This window comes from Trachemys scripta, chromosome 17 (genome assembly GCF_013100865.1).
Source record: "Trachemys scripta elegans isolate TJP31775 chromosome 17, CAS_Tse_1.0, whole genome shotgun sequence".
Lineage (NCBI taxonomy): Eukaryota > Metazoa > Chordata > Testudines > Emydidae > Trachemys > Trachemys scripta.
The window spans coordinates 5669804-5688713 of NC_048314.1; the positions used below are offsets into that span (position 1 = coordinate 5669804).

The window sequence follows — 18910 nt, forward strand, 5'->3', positions numbered from 1 at the left end:
ATGAGAAGGTTCAGCATCCACTTAGCAGCAAAGTGCAGGGCACAGCCCAGCTAGGGCTTTGGTCTTCCATGCCCCAGGGACAAATCATTGCTCATCCACTGTAACCTGGGGCCCACCCAAATGTCCACTTCTAGCTACACGCCAACTGCATCTGGAGTCCCTTTTGGACCTTAACTATTGTATATGATGGCTGTGTGCTATCAAACAACTTCTCTGCTTCAGTGGTAGATGACATGACCTGTGTGTATAATTTGCATTTCAAGTTAGGGACCCATTGACTTAAATGGTGCTCCATGTATGCAGAGGCAGTTGCAGGATCAGGCCTACGTCTGTAAAATGCCTTGGGGGATGTCAGAATCAGAGGCATTGTGTACCGTTTTCTATGTAACTCCTGGATAAAAGCTACATCAGTGTGGGTGTATGGTTGAGAATACATACCAGCAACTTAAGGATAAAACCCAGTATAGGTATTGTAATTACCCTAAAACAAGCAGAGTCAAGGTTAATTTAAAAGAAATCCAAACATGTTAAGATCTGGAACTGCACAGTTAAGGTACCCAAGCAACCTCAACTCTGTCCCATAGTGATTCTTCTTTTTTCCTCATGATGTCATAAACCATAAGCTGATCTCAGGGCAGCTTAGCTTACTCCCATTGGGTGCCTATTTTAAAAGAGAGCATCTTAAAATGAGGACATGTGTAACCTCAGTCTTATTTGCGACTATAGGAGATGGTAACCATTTTCAAAAAAGACAGGTCTTTATGGAATTCTTTTTAGAGAACATTTTTCTTCAAACCATGTTGAAATAAACTTTCAGTTATGAAGAACAATGGCAAAAAAAATACCATTAATCCTTAAAAAAAGTTTTCAAATATAGCCAATACACCAGATTCCAGCAAGTTTCTGCTACACAGGAGTTTGAAGAGTCTGCATTATTCCATTATTAAGATAATTCAGGATCAAAAAAAATCTTGATACTCAGTGCTACGTTTTTAAAGGACCCATTTTTATTTCATTGTAATTGAAACTAATTTAATTGCAAAGCTCTGCTCATCCTATGCAACCATGATTAGCCCTTCTATTACATGCATAAGTGTCACATCTCCTATCAGTATAAAGTTTGGGGCATTTCTTCATGTAACTACTATTTCAGCTATGTAACTTATTGAAGAAGGGTTGTTTTGATCACCTTGTAATTTTCAAATTCTACCTGTCTTAGAGTTGTCAAAAGTGGTCATCCCCATAGTAGGAGAGCACTGCACAGGTTGATTACATCTGGAACACAAGGGTCAACACAGTGGGCTTAGTGGAGTCTTCTGCTCGTCTCTCACTGCATTCTAAGTTCTTATTGGGAGATTTTTTTCCTTCCTTCTCTTCCCTATTCTAGTCATGGTGCATTCTGCAGCATACTCTAAAGGCAGTTGCCAGACTTCAGATCAGCCTACTTCTTATAGTAGCTCATTCTTACAAGAGATCCTCCTCATCAAGAACAGCAACTCCAGCTCTCACATGTTTTGTCCAGAGTTTTGCAACTGCAATGTCCTAGAGGAAAGCAGTTATCTAGGAGATATGGTCACTAATGTACCTGGGTCCTGACCTACTGATGGCTTGAAGTCAGTGACCAGAGGCTTGAACTGGTAATGGAAGTGAACTGGATGCCAGTGGAGGATGCAGGGGTAATAAATTACTTTTCAAAAAATGAGTTTTCATGCAGGAGACTGATGTCAGACCGACAGCCTTGAATGCTCACTGTCTCTATCTAATCACAGAACAGGTACAGCAGGATTTCACTCACACACTGTCCCACCAGCATGCCTCTGTTGAGCCTGTAGGGTAGCCACAAAGGGTGAGAGCAAACAGTTTATTGTCCATAGCCCAATCTGCCTTTGGCCTCTCTATTAAGAGTACCAGCAAGTACCAATTACTACAATTGTGAAGTGCTTCTGTGACATCCACAACAAGCTGGGCTGACACCACCAACCCATTTCCCAGCGGGCAGATAGTCTCCAAGACAAATGAAGTATTAAATATTCTATAGCAAGCTCTACAGCAAAAATTAGAAGATACTAATTTGAGACTATTAATCTGGCCAGGTATATGGTCTTAACAGACACTACACGTGTAACCCACAGCTGCGGTCATAACCACAGTGTCACGAATTCCATTCTTGATAAGTCACTCTCCATTCCGGTTAAAGAGGTAGAAGTACCAGTTCTTTCAAAGTCCCCAGCTAAGAGCAATATTCAGTTAAAAGGGAAATAAAGTCGCCTGGCATTTGTTTCACCAAGCCCATATGGGCAGCCTGGAAACTAGCCATTTTCTCTGCTATGAGTCAGGCCCTATGTTTTGAGCACAGCTGAAGTCACCTGGCAGATTCACTCTTTAAATTATAGATTAGGAGAGAGGCTATTGTTTTAAACACACTAATTAACGGGTATAATTAGACTAGATGGCCTCTATCAGACATCATGAGAACAATGGGTGCATTCAACTTCCAGGCTATTATAACTATTTGAAACATTGAAACCGACTTTTGTTTTGCCTTGAAAGCAAAATGATAGGGCACGTTAAGAGTCCCAAAAGAGAAGTCAATGCCGCTCTGCAGAGCTAAATTAAGCCCTCCATAAATAATAGTGCACAAGGCTACAAGGCCTGAACTATTCAAATGAGCTTTCTTTCTCTCCTTCTTTCAGACACTGGGGTGTTACGATGTGCATTAATTTTAGAGCCCAGAATGTCTAAGGCCCAGCTATAGTTTGCAATATCATAGAAGATCAGGGTTGGAAGGGACCTCAGGAGGTCATCTAGTCCAACCCGCTGCTCAAAGCAGGACCAACCCCAGACAGATTTTTACCCCACTTCCCTAAGTGGCCCCCTCAAGGATTGAGCTCACAACCCTGGGTTTAGCAGGCCAATGCTCAAACCACTGAGCTATCCCTACCCCTATGCTGTGCTAGACTGCAAGAGCTCACTTGATGATTAGCTGCTCAACTGAATTATTTCCTGCCTTTGAGCTATGCCATTTGCACCCCAAGTTTGACCCCCAGTTAGGGTGGAAAGACAGGTGACCCAGAGCTCTTGGTTTAAAAATCAACTGCAACAGCCATTTATTTTTGCGCTGGTAAGAGAATTACTTTCAAAGCACCTTCCTTCGGAAAATTTCAAAGTGCTTCATATACACTAAATGATTACGCTTCACAACACCCGGTGAGGTGGGGAAAGTATTAACTCCATTCGGAACAAGGGGAAACCAAAGCACAGAAAGGCAAAGTGACTTCCCTGATGCCACATCTTGAGACAGGATCAGCTCTAGGGCTAAGAGTCAGCTTTTCCAATTCCTATTCCCTGCTACAGCCAGAGGATCCTGCTGCCTCTCTCCCTAAGATATATGTAGAGGGCAAGAATTTTTTCCTTTTCTATTAGAAATCAAAATCACTCCTTAGCTTAAACTATTTTTGGTAGATACCAAGCCCTTATGGTGAACCTCTGAATATTTTAGGGTGGCAGGAGAATATAACTCGGAACTCTAACATCAATATACTACATGACTTGTCAACACACAAAAATTGCATTGATTTAACTACATCAATTTAGAAACAGAGTTAATTGAATTAGTGCATCTCCCTTATGTGGAAATTCATAAACAGGTTTAAGAGTACCTCATATCAAGTTAACGTCTTAGTGTAGACCTGGCCTTAATTAAGGTAAGGCAACCCAGCTACCTTCCTCAGGGACATGAAAAATCCACATCCCTGAGTGACACAGGTAAGCTAACCTGGTGTGGAAAGTGCTAGGTCAACAGAAGAATTCTAGCTACTGCCTCTTGGGGAGGAGCATTAACTATAGTGATAGGAGAACCCTCCCAACACTGTAGTGCGGGGTGGGCAAACTTTTTGGCCCAAGGGCCACATCTGGGTGGGGAAATTGCATGCAGGGCCATGAATGTAGGGCTGGGGCAGGGGGTTGGGGTGCGGTGTGCAGAAAGGGGCTCAGGACAACGTGCAGGAGGGGTGCAGATATGCAGGAGGGGGCTCAGGGCATGGGGTCGGGGTGCAGGACATCTGTTTCATCTGGACGGTCACACACACACACAATTTAGACCCTCTTTTGGAACTCATTTGATCTAACAGAAAATAAACTTTTTTAAACAAATGGCACAGATAACTGGGTTGCTCCTGCTATTAGATCTTGGAATTCAAGTATCCAGGACAGTGCCAGTCCTCCTCAGTTGAGGGCTCTTGCAGTTTCTGTCAATCTGCTAGAGTTTGGCACCTTCATGGCACCGCTTACCTATTCATTCAGGCTTTTAGCTAGCCACCTGCCACTGCAGCAAGGGGACTCTACTGCCTTTTATGAAGCTACGCAAGTGGATGACTCATTTATTTGAATGGATCCATTTGTAAATCAAGTGAGAGATGTTCAGGTACCACAGCAGCACGGCTATAAACTCAGCAAGCCCTGAAAACTCTGACTCAAGGAAGGACTTTGTATGCTGAACAAAATAGTAGTTCTGGAGGTTTTCTTTTGCTCTTGGAGACACAGAAGCAGAACACAAAAGCTTACGTAATGTTGTCCCGCACCGAACACAATGGGGGCCCCATAAATTGTTACACGAATACATTATTTAGATTTTCAGCCACAAATATAAACCTTCAAACATCAGGATATTAAAAAGTTAAGCCCCAGAACAAAGTTAGCTCAGGCATGTTGGACACAGCTTGTATTAGTACCCTTTTTTAAAAAAAAAATGTGCATCTTAATGTATTCAGGGTTCAACACATATCACTAAAAAGAAAGGCTCTGGAGTGTGCCCCAGTTACTGTCATTTCAAGAACCTCCGTTTCCAATCTTATACCATGATCAGTTTTTACATATTAATATTCATATATCAGGTATCATTTCAAGAAGTCTATACACTGTCAAAAGCCATCTGCTCCACTGGCAGCCTCCTCTCTTTATATGAGCACAAAAGCTGCACACAAGCACCAGGGCCGGATTAACTTTTTGTGGGCCGGGCGACAAACATATTTGTGGGCCCCCATTGGGGAAATAGGGCATGTGATGGGGGGGTGGTCTGCAGAGCGAGGGGCCGGTTGGGGGCAATGAGACGCAGCACAGCAGGAGTGGCCCCACTCAGCCCAGCACGAGGGCACTATTTACAAACCCCAAACTGTTAGACACACACTGGCCTGCCCAGCCCTGCGGTGCCAGCATGCCCCTTCCACACTGCCCCCTGCCCAGTGCCCTGCTCTTATGCCAGTGCCCCCTTACCCAGAGACTTCCCTCACAGATCCCTATGCCCAGCACCCCCTGCCTAGAGACCCCTCCCGCTGACATCCCACCACAACTACAACCCTGCACACCATACCCCCTGTCCAGCTCCCCCACCCACAGATCCCCTACTGTCCAGCACCCCCTTCACAGTCCCACCATCACAGCTGTATAGTGCCCCATATTCCTGAGGGAATTCTGCATCAAATTCTGTGCATAATATTTTAAAATTCTGATTTTTTTTTTTATAATAAATAAATGTGGAAGCTCCACCATAGCAGTGGGGAGCACAGGCCACTGGCTGCCTGGAGGTGGGAGATCACCCTGCAGCCTCCCCTACCCCCCTGGGACAGGGACTTGACAGTGAGACTGAACCTGACCCTGACACAGCACAAGGGCCAGGCCTGCCACAGAAACACCCTGGGGCCCTGCCCCTTTTGCACCAGGCACACCAGATGTGGGCAGGGAGGCTCAGCCCAGCAGCAGAATCCAAGTGCAGAGGGACTTAGTGTGGGAGTATCCAGATGGGGGTAAGAGGGTTCGGGGGGGCAGTCTGGGTGCAGGCAGCTCAGTGGGGGATCTGGATGCACAGGGAGGTGCCAGGTGCAGGGGCAATGGGAATCTGCGGGGGGGGGGGAGAGTCTGGGTGCAGGGGAGGTGGGGTTGTTGTACTTAAAGTACTGCACAGGATCTTTTCAGGGGAAATAAGGCAAAACGCCAGATTCATTGGTAATACATGCATCAATCAACACTGTATCATATGCATATGATCTATATTACACTCATGCACTCACATACACACACACACACAAACACACTCCGTCTTGTTGTTACCAACTAGTTGCTCCCCTTTACTTCACTGGCCAGGTGAGTTAGATGGGGAGGGGTAGAGCCGGGCATCTGCCGATCTGGATCAATGCTCTGATGTTGACAAGACCCAGGGTCCTCTGCAAGACACCTCACATTTACCAGATTCAAAATCTGTGTCCGTTGGTCCTTTGTGCTGCTTCCTTCTGAGTGTTGTCCCAATACTGTTCAAAGAGGGTGTTTCCAAAAGAAGGTGCTTGATTCTAACCCCCCCGCCCCCCCACGAGGCTGTCAATATGTCTGCTCTTCTTTAGTGAGCCCACTTGACAAGTTTGATTGTCCTTGGGTCTGGCTTCCATCCCCTCTCCAACTAGCTGTCTGGAGGTGCTTGCCTTCCATGCCTTGCTCATTCACACCTCATTCATTCAACAGGGCAATTGACTAAGGGAATGTGGGGAGGGGGAATCTTATTCTACTCCTAGCAAAAAGACATTTTTCTTCTACTTTAACTATCCTTAGGGGCTACAACATTACACCAAGGCTTAACACAAAGTTTTCTATAAGTTTTTCTACATAGGGATCTGATACAAAGTTCCTATATCAAAGGACTTGATACAACGTTGTATGAAAATAGCTTAATACAGGGTTATATGAAGAGGCATAATACAAAGTCATATGAAAGTTATGTGAAGGTGCTTAATACAGAGATTTACCTACAGGGTTCATTTGGGTGGGGGTGTAGGTGGTTGGGGCTCAGTGGGAAGGGTGTCTGGGGGGGCTCATTGGGGTGGTACAGATGCAGGGGAGGTGGGGCTTGTCAGGGTGAGGGTTTGATGGGCCTGCTTAACAGGGGAGCCCCAGCTGCTGCCAAGGGGATCCGCATGCTGGGCCCCCGTTTCCCCTATCCCAGGGATTGGTAACCTTCGGCACGTGGCCCACCAGGGTAAGCCCCTGGCGAGCCGGGCCGGTTTGTTTACTTGCTGCGTCCACAGGTTCGGCCGATTGCGGCTCCCACTGGCAATGGTTTGCCGCTCCAGGCCAATGGGGGCTGCAAGAAGCTGCGGCCAGCACATCCCTCGTCCTGCAGCTCCCCATTTGCCTGGAGCCGCGATTGGCCAAACCTGCAGACACGGCAGGTAAACAAACTGGCCCGGCCCACCAAGGGGCTTACCCTGGCGTGCCGCATGCCGAAGGTTGCCAATCCCTGCCCTATCCCCTTCTCGTCCCCATCCCATGCCCCTTCCCCACCACTCCATCTCCTCCCCATCCCACCTCCTTCCTTCCTCACTGCCTCTGTCCCCATCCCCGGCCTGCCCCACCATGGGCAATCACTGTTGTACAAGATGAAGGATGGCTCCCAGCACACAGAAGGGAGCTCAACCAGCACTAGCACCCAGAAGGTGGTGTCCAACTGCAAACTCCTGGGAGCTGAGCAGCACCTTCTTTTTTCAGCCTGGCTGTGCAGCTCTGTAGTCAGAGTAGGTATGCTCGTTCCACCCCCTCCCCAAGACCCCAGTCCCGCCTTTTCTCTGCCTCCTCTCCCCAGGTGAGCATGCTGTGGCTGTGCTCCTCCCCCACCCTCCTGCTGGCAAACAGCTGATCGGCGGCAGAGAGGGGGAGGGCGGGAAGGGAGCAAGCTGTGAGAAGAGGCAGGGGAGGGGGAGCTTGGCTGCCCTACTGCAGCAGGAGCCTCACTGCCAGGAGCACCAAGCTTCTGCCCCCCGCAGGAGAGAGTGGGGGGCAGAGAAGAGTGGGCCTGGTCGGGGCCCCCCGGGAGTGTGGGCCTGGCTCCATGGCACCAGTGGCTCCATGGTAAATCCGCTACTGGCAAGCACTTTCCAAAGGTACTGATATTTGCACTTGTTGCAATTGAGTATCACACTGCCACCTATAGGCAGTCTGAGGAGGACTGTCAACATGGGTTGTTGACAACAAAAAGTGTAAGATTAGATAAAAATGAGAAGTTGTTTCTCACTTACCTGCAGTAAAAACCTTTGTGATTCCTATCAGCAAGGTAAACAACTGCAACTTCAAAGGCAAAAATAAACTCAAATGGCCGACAGTCACACATTAAGCATTACAGATGTAAAGTTACATCTATTTCAATCCTGCTTTCAACTTTAACAGGCTGAGGAATAGAAGAACATCCACTCAACCAGTCCATTTCCCTTCTAAAGAGTTTGCAGTACATCAGGGAGGTGATTTACTTTTTACTGATTGTGCAGAATGGGATGAAAGGCACAGCAAGGTCATTTCTCCTTTAATAACTTACATCGAGTTTCATCAATGTTAAAAGGTCTTTCTTAGCAGCTTCGAAGATGGCATCAACTTGTTTGCCGGCACAGGAGTCTGGCGCAGCTAAGTCACCCTCTATGTAATGGAAAACCGCAGAGGGAGTTTCTGTCACGGTCACAGTCTTCTTCAATATAGACTTTAAAAAAGCAAAGATGCCAAATGTTATTTTTCATGCTACAATTAGCATCTACCTGGGAAAAAGAAATTGTATTATCATCTGTGCTCTCCAACCTACCACAACTGGTGACCTAGAAATACGTAGGAGTTTTTAAAACAAAACAAAACAAAACAAAAACTCAACTGCTCACTAAATTAATCATCCTTGATTAAGTCGGTCGTTCTAAAGCAATAATAGGTTTATTCATCTGGCCTCCCAGGAACCTGGAAAAGAGAGAAATAAGATTTCTATCTTTTAAATTTCCCCTTCCCACCCCCCCAAGTATCTCACAAATTAGGCAGCTGCTGCTATGATGGAATTAAGATTTAATTAAAACAGTAAGATATGCAATTACACATGACAATGGGAGTAACGAATCCAGAGAGATAAATGTCTGTGGAGTCTGGAGAAATATCTCTGAGAAAATTCCAAACCTCACCAAGGACCCGAGGGTAAAACTACTTCTTCAACACAGTTCTCAGAAAGCAGGATCCTGCATAGATTGAGTCTCAGAGGATCTAGCACATACTAGTCAAATACAGGAGCGCTTACACAAAAATCCCAGAGGCTTCTGGCACAAACACACTCCACTCTGATCAGAGACCAGCCTGCTAAGTCACCTATATTGTGTGGGTAACTCCCAGAAACTCAGGCCTTCCCCTTTTCAGTCTCCAAAACACCATCATCACCTGCACTGCAAAGTGTTTTTGAGATTGGTTTCTTCGTTTAATCTGGCCTGAAACCCAAATGCAGAAGAAGGCGGGGATGGCCACAGCCAGATGCAAAACCTAGATTCTAGTGGTTCTTAACCAAGGATGCACGCACCCCCTGGGGGTGCAAGATGCCCTTTCTGGGCAGATTTTTTTAGAAGGTAAATCATTGAAAACACAAATTAAGCACAGGCATGTAAGTACAACTACTTTGTTTCATCAAACCTATGTATTTATTATTATACATTTTTTAACGATTACTGTAATATACAAACAAAAAATATATCTAGGTTTAAAGAACTGACCTACTTCAACGATTTTTGATAAGGGGTGCGAGAATGTATTTTGAGAACCAAAGGGGTGCAGGCTGCAGTAAAGGTTAAGACCACTTCTAGGTCCTAGATGATCCCTGACTACCAGCTTCTTCTGTGAGGAGCACCTCCTCTCCCAGTTTGCTCACCTCCCTTACATAGAACCACCGCTGCAGCCTCCAGAGTAGGAGGAACTTTTACCAAATACCAGTAGTTTCTCCAATACTTTTACCAAAATTTCAGTTCAAACTTTAATTTGAAAAGATGTATAGTCAATCAGCTGTATACTTTTGCTCTGAATTGAAACCTACAGCTCATGCTCTCACCTGGGCTTTTTAAAAAAAGTTAAAAACAGACAAGTCTTGGAAACAGAAAAGCAGATGAGCAGATTTTATGAGTCACAGGACTGAAAACCCAGTCGAAATCTCACAGGCTGCATGTGGCTTTTGAACTCCTGTTGCTGTGAACCAGTTTTGACAGATAAAACATGATCTGGTAGAAGATTCACCTATTAGAGTAATCCCTTTTGATATGCAGGTAACATCCAAGCTAAAATAGCTACAGCATATGCACTATTACTTGTCAAAGCAGTCTCATAAGGACTTTTATCCCATGCCTCAGTACCAGAGTCCTTGTTGGGACTAATGAGCCAAAAGAGCCATTAAATTCTATTGAGTAATTACAAGTTTTAAATACACTTACACAAGACAACTGATCTGCTTCTGCCAACATCTGGCTTTACATGAAGACTGGATGCTGACACAACCCCCATGGAGAGGGCCAGAGCTCCATCCACATATGTATAAGTGCATGGTTGCAGAATATTTTATGTGACCACGCAATCCATAAGCACAATCGAATTTCTTATTCAGGTGCATGAGGAGGAACCACATTAAGGGGCAAGGAGGGAAGTGTATCTCTGACCTCATGCAGAGAATATCTACCTTGCTCACAACAGGACTGGTCGGAGCTTCATCTGGTGTGAAATGCACCCTGGCTCTCTCGTACGCCATATCCAAGTCTGATTTAGTGCCACTGGAGCTACCTGCAAAGACCAGGAAAGAGGTTTTTTTCAAAGCAGTCCCACCACCATGGCTCGGTTAGCCTTTCCTATAGCACCTTGGTCAGTCTTCTCAAGTACGGCAGACACCATATACATCCATAGGCCACTTTTCTTTTTTTATTCTTAAAGTTAAGAATTGCACAGACAGCAAAGAAAATGCGGCCTGATGTTGCAATGTAGCTGGATCATCTTGCAGCTTCTAGAAATTAATATATCCACAAGGGTTGCTATGGGAAGGCTTCACAGACAGCAAGACAAGGAAAATAGCATTAACTTTTTACTCTCTCTGTCAATTTTGCCTTTACTAGAGCAGCATTTTCTCACCAGGCTATCTGGTTTTAGCCTTCTGCACAGACTGTGTGGTTCCATAACGGAACACTTAAAGTGACCTGCAAAACAACCACCAAAAATTGACATGTGGAGAGAACTTCATTTAATTTTTTATCATTCTGAGCAATTGAAGACAACATTTTAAAAAATATATATATATTTTTTTACTTCTGAGGGTGAGGAGCTATGTGAAAGCTTGGACTGCCCCCAAGTCCATAATGGTCTCCCAACACGCTGAGGAACTCCAGCCCATCCAAGGCAGGGGCATGGGTTATCTCCCCTTTCTCTCTGGCACATCTTTTCCATCTCTTTCATTCTGCCTCTAACAATGACGCAAACTTGGCGGTTCTGGAAGCCACCAAGCTCCAATGGGGCCATATGGTATTCAGTTATTAACCCCCATGAAAGACTAGTATTAGCTACCCCAAAAACAGTCACTCCAGCCAAACTTCTATAAGAGCATTAGAAGAGCACCTCAAAGAGAACACGGTCACCTACATGCTTGTGTTATGCCACCAGCTGAACTGCATACATTAAGGCTCTGATCCTGTACAGGATTTAAACTCATGCGTAAAGCTAAGCACGTGTTTAAGTGCTTTGCCAGACAAGGCCTAAAAAAGGAATCCAGCAATGTGGCACATCTTATCACACAGCCATGAGAAGCATCTCATACTTGGCTCTTTCTATTAAAATCATAGAGCACAAAGAAAAGGCAGCCCATGGATGAAAGTACTACTCTACTACAGTTCTACAAGTCACATCTTCCCACAACCCTTTTTTGTGCCTGGGAACACCCCCTCTCTTAAATTAAACCATCTTGCTGCCAAAGTGGGAATCAGAAAGGATGTAGCAAGCAAATGTTACCTAGAAAACTTAAAGCAAAGGAACAGAAGGACATAGGCAACTGACTGGAGCTTCATCCTTATTGGTCAATACTTGCTCACTGCTGACCCACACAGTTCTGGTATGAAAGTCACTGTGCAAGTGTCAGGATACGGGCACACTTCTGACAATATCTCACTGCTTCTCCCTTCCTGAACACTTATTCACAAGAGCAAAGCCATCACTTACAACCATGCAGCCTCGCTCGTCAGTAGGATTGCACTTCTGTACAACACATAGTTTGTTTTGAGGAAGGAAAATCTAGTCTTCATTTTGTCACCCGCAAGCAGAGAGTTGCTATTTTACTTTCACAATTGCTTATTCTATAAAACACTTAGAATAAGGACACTAGTTACTGAAAAGTGATGATAATACTTTGTACTTTGACAGCTCCATCCATCATGGGATCTCAAGTGGTTCACCTGTTTCTGTTGTCCTTAAATCCAGATCCTTTATATGACATACTTGCCTGTCTGTCCTCTGGAGAGGATTAAGGATGTGAATCTGACTTTCAACAACAGGTTGGGGGGGCGGGGAGATGATACATATATGTGTCAATCCATTTTGCTATGTTCTTTGTACATGACCTAATTTGAGAATTGGGAGCAGAGTATGCTCTGCACCCCAGAAATACAGGGAACTGGGGTAGCGAAAAGAAAAAATGGTTTTCACAGATGTGGCTGCTTCTGAAGTTATTCCCACAGATTGCTGAGACCTTGTCAATTCTCACCAGCTAAGCAAGATAAAGGATGGTGGGAAACCCTTTGTGTGATACTGATCATCTAATAGGCACCAGTCTTTTCTCTGAATCACCAATTGACATCCCAACATGGTCTGAGTGGTCAATATGCTGCTGGGATAAAATGTAAAATCCAAGGTCTTGATCACTTGTCATTATTAAAGATCTCATGGCACTTTTTGTGTGAGTAAAGCAATGACAGTAGCCACAGTACCATGGGCAAAGAGCAACTACACTTATTACATTCTGCCTAACTCAGTTTCCAGTCACTGTCTAGAGTTCCTCTTCTCCAATTCCATCCTAGACCCTCTCTAAACTGGCTTCTGTTCCTGCACTCAACTGAAACCGCTCTCAAAGTCTCCAATGACCTCGCAGCCAACTCTCAGAACCAGTAATCCATCCTCATCCTCCTTGACCTTTCAGATGTCTTGGACACAGTCGACCATTCTCCTGTCCTTGAAATCTTGCCCCACCTTGGCTTTTATGACTCTGTTCTCTCTTGATTCTCCTCCTAACTCCCTAATCACTCCTTCAGCATATGCTTCAGAGGATCTTTCTCATCCCTCCCTCCAGCTTTCTGTGGTGGTTCCATAGGACCAAAGGATCCTCTTCTCCCTCTACAGTTTATCTCTGGGTAATCTCATCCCCATACAAATTCAACTACCATCTTTATGCAAATGACTCACAGATCTACTTGTCTACTCCAGACCTGTCTCCTTCTGTCCACATTAAAATCTCAGTCTGTCTCTGACATCTCCTCATGCCTGGCTAGCTGTCAGCTCAACCTCAACATGGCTAAAAACACAGCTCTTAATTGTCTCTCTCCACTCCCCCAAAAATAAATTCACCCCCCTTCCCCACCTCTTTTCTTGATCCCTGTGGAGCACACCACCATCCTCAAGCCTGTAATCTGGGTCTCCTCTTTGACACAGACCTCTCTGTAGGTCCTCACATCCAAGCTATGCCTATGTCTTGCAGATTCTTTTTGCTTAACATCTTTAAAATACAGCCTTTCCTACCCATCTGCGCAGCTAAAACTCTCTCCAGGCTCTCATCATCTTGCATCTTGATTACTGCAACATCCTTTTCTCTGGTCTTCACAAATACAATTTTGCCTCGCTCATATCCATTGAGAATGCTACTGCAAAGATCATTTTCCAAGCTCATGTTACCATTTTCTTTGCATCCCTTCACTAGCTCCCTCTTGTCTATTGTATCAAACATAATCTACTTGTCATCTTCCCAACCTGTCCTCACCCTACCTATCATCTCTCATTCGCCCACGGATTAAATTTTCAAAACAAGGCACTAGAGAAATGTAAGGGCACTAATAATATGCTGCAGGGCTAGACTGACTGTTCTCACTGGTCCACTGGGATTTTGCACAAGATAAATACTGCATTCTGAAACGCAGCTAAGTATTCCTTTGATTTGCCACAGAATTTCATTTTGATAGTATATTTTACAGAGCACAGTGAAAAGACAACTAAGACAGAATCATAGGGAAATGAACCCAGGTCTTGTATAAAGTGCTTTTAAATATTTTCCCTTCACTCATTCCCATAATGCAGCAGAGAAAGTCCATGCCATATAAAGTGACAGTGGATGCTCTCTGAGAAAAGAGCTCTTATTTCCTCTGCAGACAAATATTAGAGTGTTATTTCAGATCAATAAGGGTGTGGAACTAAGGGAAGTGGGTTACCTTACATCGTCCCCCTCCATAATAATTAGATATTTTGTATTTCCTGCAATTTTCCCCAGCCCCTGCTCACCAAGAGCCTCTGCTGATCCAGAAGAGGATGTCAAAGAAACTCTTCTTTTGAGAAGGTTCTCAGAATTCTCTGTACCTGAAGTCTTCACTGTGTCTGACATTTAAGAACAGAATAAAGGTTATCACAGATTTAAACATGTAGTACACCCCAACAAAACGAAGTACGAAGAACAGGTGCCTTCACCCACACAATGTACATACTGTGCAATGTCTAAACATATCACCTTAGGATTTGATTTTATTAACAACTAAGTCAAAAGGAAGAACAAAATTCAGCTCAAACCATCTCAACAGGCTTGGCTCCTCTGAAGGTTATTAGGAAAGATAGAAAATGTGGCAAAAGACCACCTTGGCTTAACCACGAGATCTTGCACGATCTAAAAAATAAAAAGGAGTCATATAAAAAAAAATGGAAACTGGGACAGATTACAAAGGATGAATATAGGCAAACAACACAGGAATACAGGGGCAAGATTAGAAAAGCAAAGGCACAAAATGAGCTCAAACTAGCTACGGGAATAAAAGGAAACAAGAAGACTTTTTATCAATACATTAGAAGCAAGAGGAAGACCAAAGACAGGGTAGGCCCACTGCTTAGTGAAGAGGGAGAAACAGTAACAGGAAACTTGGAAATGGCAGAGATGCTTAATGACTTCTTTGTTTCGGTCTTCACCGAGAAGTCTGAAGGAATGCCTAACATAGTGAATACTAATGGGAAGGGGGTAGGTTTAGCGGATAAAATAAAAAAAGAACAAGTTAAAAATCACTTAGAAAAGTTAGATGCCTGCAAGTCACCCGGGCCTGATGAAATGCATCCTAGAATACTCAAGGAGCTAATAGAGGAGGTATCTGAGCCTCTAGCTATTATCTTTGGAAAGTCATGGGAGACGGGAGAGATTCCAGAAGACTGGAAAAGGGCAAATATAGTGCCCATCTATAAAAAGGGAAATAAAAACAACCCAGGAAACTACAGACCAGTTAGTTTAACTTCTGTGCCAGGGAAGATAATGGAGCAAGTAATTAAGGAAATCATCTGCAAACACTTGGAAGGTGGTAAGGTGATAGGGAACAGCCAGCATGGATTTGTGAAGAACAAATCATGGCAAACCAATCTGATAGCTTTCTTTGATAGGGTAACGAGCCTTGTGGACAAGGGTGAAGCGGTGGATGTGGTATACCTAGACTTTAGTAAGGCATTTGATACGGTCTCGCATGATATTCTTATCGATAAACTAGGCAAACACAATTTAGATGGGGCTACTATAAGGTGGGTGCATAACTGGCTGGATAACCGTACTCAGAGAGTTGTTATTAATGGTTCCCAATCCTGCTGGAAAGGCGTAACGAGTGGGGTACCGCAGGGGTCTGTTTTGGGACCGGCTCTGTTCAATATCTTCATCAACGACTTAGATATTGGCATAGAAAGTATGCTTATTAAGTTTGCGGATGATACCAAACTGGGAGGGATTGCAACTTCTTTGGTGGACAGGGTCATAATTCAAAATGATCTGGACAAATTGGAGAAATGGTCTGAGTTAAACAGGATGAAGTTTAACAAAGACAAATGCAAAGTGCTCCACTTAGGAAGGAAAAATCAATTTCACACATACAGAATGGGAAAAGACTGTCTAGGAAGGAGTACGGCAGAAAGGGATCTAGGGGTTATAGTGGACCACAAGCTAAATATGAGTCAACAGTGTGATGCTGTTGCAAAAAAAGCAAACATGATTCTGGGATGTATTAACAGGTGTGTTGTGAGCAAGACACGAGAAGTCATTCTTCCGCTCTACTCTGCTCTGGTTAGGCCTCAGCTGGAGTATTGTGTCCAGTTCTGGGCGCTACAGACTGGGGACCGAATGGCTAGGTAGCAGTTCTGCAGAAAAGGACCTAGGGGTCACAGTGGACGAGAAGCTGGATATGAGTCAACAGTGTGCTCTTGTTGCCAAGAAGGCTAACGGCATTTTGGGCTGTATAAGTAGGGGCATTGCCAGCAGATCAAGGAACGTGATCGTTCCCCTTTATTCGACATTGGTGAGGCCTCATCTGGAATACTGTGTCCAGTTTTGGGCCCCACACTACAAGAAGGATGTGGAAAACTTGGAAAGAGTCCAGCGGAGGGCAACAAAAATGATTAGGGGTCTGGAGCACATGACTTATGAGGAGAGGCTGAGGGAACTGGGATTGTTTAGTCTCCAGAAGAGAAGAATGAGGGGGGATTTGATAGCAGCCTTCAACTACCTGAAGGGGGGTTCCAAAGAGGATGGAGTTCGGCTGTTCTCAGTGGTGGCAGATGACAGAACAAGGAGCAATGGTCTCAAGTTGCAGTGGGGGAGGTCCCCAGAGAGGTAACCTCAGTGCGAGAGGATACCCCAACACCATCTGGAAGGAGGGTCCCAACTATGGGAAGGTTTCCCTCTGCTCCCGTTGACTGCTCTATCTTTCATCCTCAACAGCACAGGGGCTGTCTGACCGGAGGTGGGACAATTCTACAGTGTCCCGGAAAGCCTCATCAACATACCTCTCCACCTCCCTTAACTCCTCCAGTTCCCCCCCCCCCCCCGCCTCCAAAGCCTGTATGCAGTCTCTGAGGGCCAGGAGCTCCTTGCACCGAATGCACGCATACGCCACCTGCCCACAGGGCAGGTAATCATACATGCTGCACTCAGCGCAATAAACTGGGTAGCCCCCACTCTGCTGCTGGGTTCTGCCTGCATTCTCTCTTACAGCTACCTATTTAATGAAAGGGTATTGTTTAAATCAAGCAGTTTTGAATATAGTTTAGTTTACAGGTTTTAAAGAACGGCAAGTGAACCTTGCCCCCTTCCCACTCCCCTTCCAAACTCCCTCGTGAAACTCCCTGTTAGCAGCCCTGGTCGCAAAGCTCCCAGGTCACTTGCTCACTGCTTTATAAAGCCCTGGCCTTCTTGATAGCCCTGCCCACTGACTAGGCTCAGCCAATTAACAGAGGCTTCTAGCTTTCAAACCTTACTTTGAAGCTCACAGCTTCCAACTGCCAGCCACAGCACACGGTCCTTCAAACAAACAAACAGACAGACAGAAGCAGGATAGATGGTTCAGGAAGGGAGGATAAGTGTCCGGATTGTGGACTGGTAATCCGATCTTGTGTGCACCTTCGAAAGGGGCGCTTAGGGCCTGGAGGGATCTTAGACTATCCCTGGCCCTGCCCAGGAGGCGGGTGCGGTGGCCTACGCCGACTATATCTATTCCTCCTGCGGGAGAAGTCCTGCCTGGGCCTAGCGGGGAAAGACCGCTGCTGGTTGGTCTGTGGTTTGAAAGGCTTCCTTTGGGTCGTTGGGGTATGCATGGGACTTAATGGTGTTACAGGAGTCCTTCAGGCTAAGCAATCTAAAGTCTGTCTGCTCAGCAAACAGGCCCTGGCTATCAAATGGGAGGTCTTGAATTGTTTGCTGAACTTCTGCGGGGAGACCAGAGGATTGGAGCCAGGTATTGCATCTCATCGCGATACCCGATGCCAGGATATGCGCTGCCAAGTCCGCGGCATCCAAAGAACCTTGGAGGGAAGTCCAGGCTACAATTCTGCCCTCCTCAGCGATGGCCCCCAGTTCAGCCCTTGACTCGGACGGGAGAAGCTCTTTGAACTTTTGGACCGCAGACCACGAGTTATAACTGTACTGGCTCAGGATCGCGAGCTGGTTAGCGATCCGGAGAGAAAGGCCCCCGGTTGAATAAACCTGTCTCCCAAACAAATCAAGGTGTCTCTTGATTTGGGCTCGGGCCCCTGCCTCTCTTTTTCATTCACCACCTCCACAACAAGGGAACACGGAGGGGGGTGAGTGAACAGATATTCATACCCTTTAGTAGGGACAAAGTACTTCCGTTTGGCCCCTTTGGCCATAGAAGGAATGGAGGCAGGCGTTTGCCAAATAGTTTTAGCAGTAGACCGGATAGTCTTTAGCATGGGTAAGGCCACCCTAGAGGGACCCTCTGGTGCCAGGATGTCCACCACAGGGTCCTTGTCCTCTACCACCTCCTCCACCTGGAGGTACATATTTAGGGCCACCCTTCTGAGGAGTTCCTGCAGGACCCTGTAGTCCATGGGTGGTGGACTGGATGTGGAGGTACCCACCACCACCTTGTCAGGAGAGGACGAGGAAGACGCCACCAGCAGGACTGGTTCCATAGCGGCCTCCTGATCCTCTGGGACGAGCTCATCCCGAGTCCCAAGTGTAGCCTTCACTGGAGGTGGGGTTGGATCCGGGTTTTGCGAGGGATCCTGAGGCTGGCGGCTGATGGTTGCTTCAGGAAGGCGAGACCCCGAGCGGGACAGTGGGGGAGCGCCAGGGGGGCCACATTGGGCCTGATGGTACACCCAGCCCGGATCTGGGCGCTTCCGATGTCCCCAATGCTCTGCCTGAGCTGAAGGAGGCGGACCTTGAGCGGGACGGCCAAGGGGGAGTGGTGCGGGACTGCCCCATGGCAACTTTCTCTTCCTTGAATGGGCGGGATGAGTGCCGTGAGGAATAATGAGGGCTGGTCAGTGACAGGCAGTGTCACTGTGGGGAATGGCGACGAGATGCGGAGCGCTGCCGCGA

The 18910-nt window shown here is 46.0% G+C and overlaps 1 protein-coding gene across 3 annotated transcripts in view; it reads right to left on the minus strand.

Moving 5' to 3' along the window:
* The window catches only part of PNPLA7 (patatin like phospholipase domain containing 7), a gene marked incomplete in the record, with an annotated part of 370650 nt that overhangs the window by 257643 nt on the left and 94097 nt on the right, over nucleotides 1-18910 (minus strand). For all 3 annotated transcript variants that reach the window (XM_034793933.1, XM_034793931.1, XM_034793932.1), the window contains 3 exon segments: nucleotides 8351-8509; nucleotides 10496-10596; nucleotides 14338-14430. In XM_034793933.1, the coding sequence (XP_034649824.1) occupies nucleotides 8351-8509; nucleotides 10496-10596; nucleotides 14338-14430 (353 nt within the window).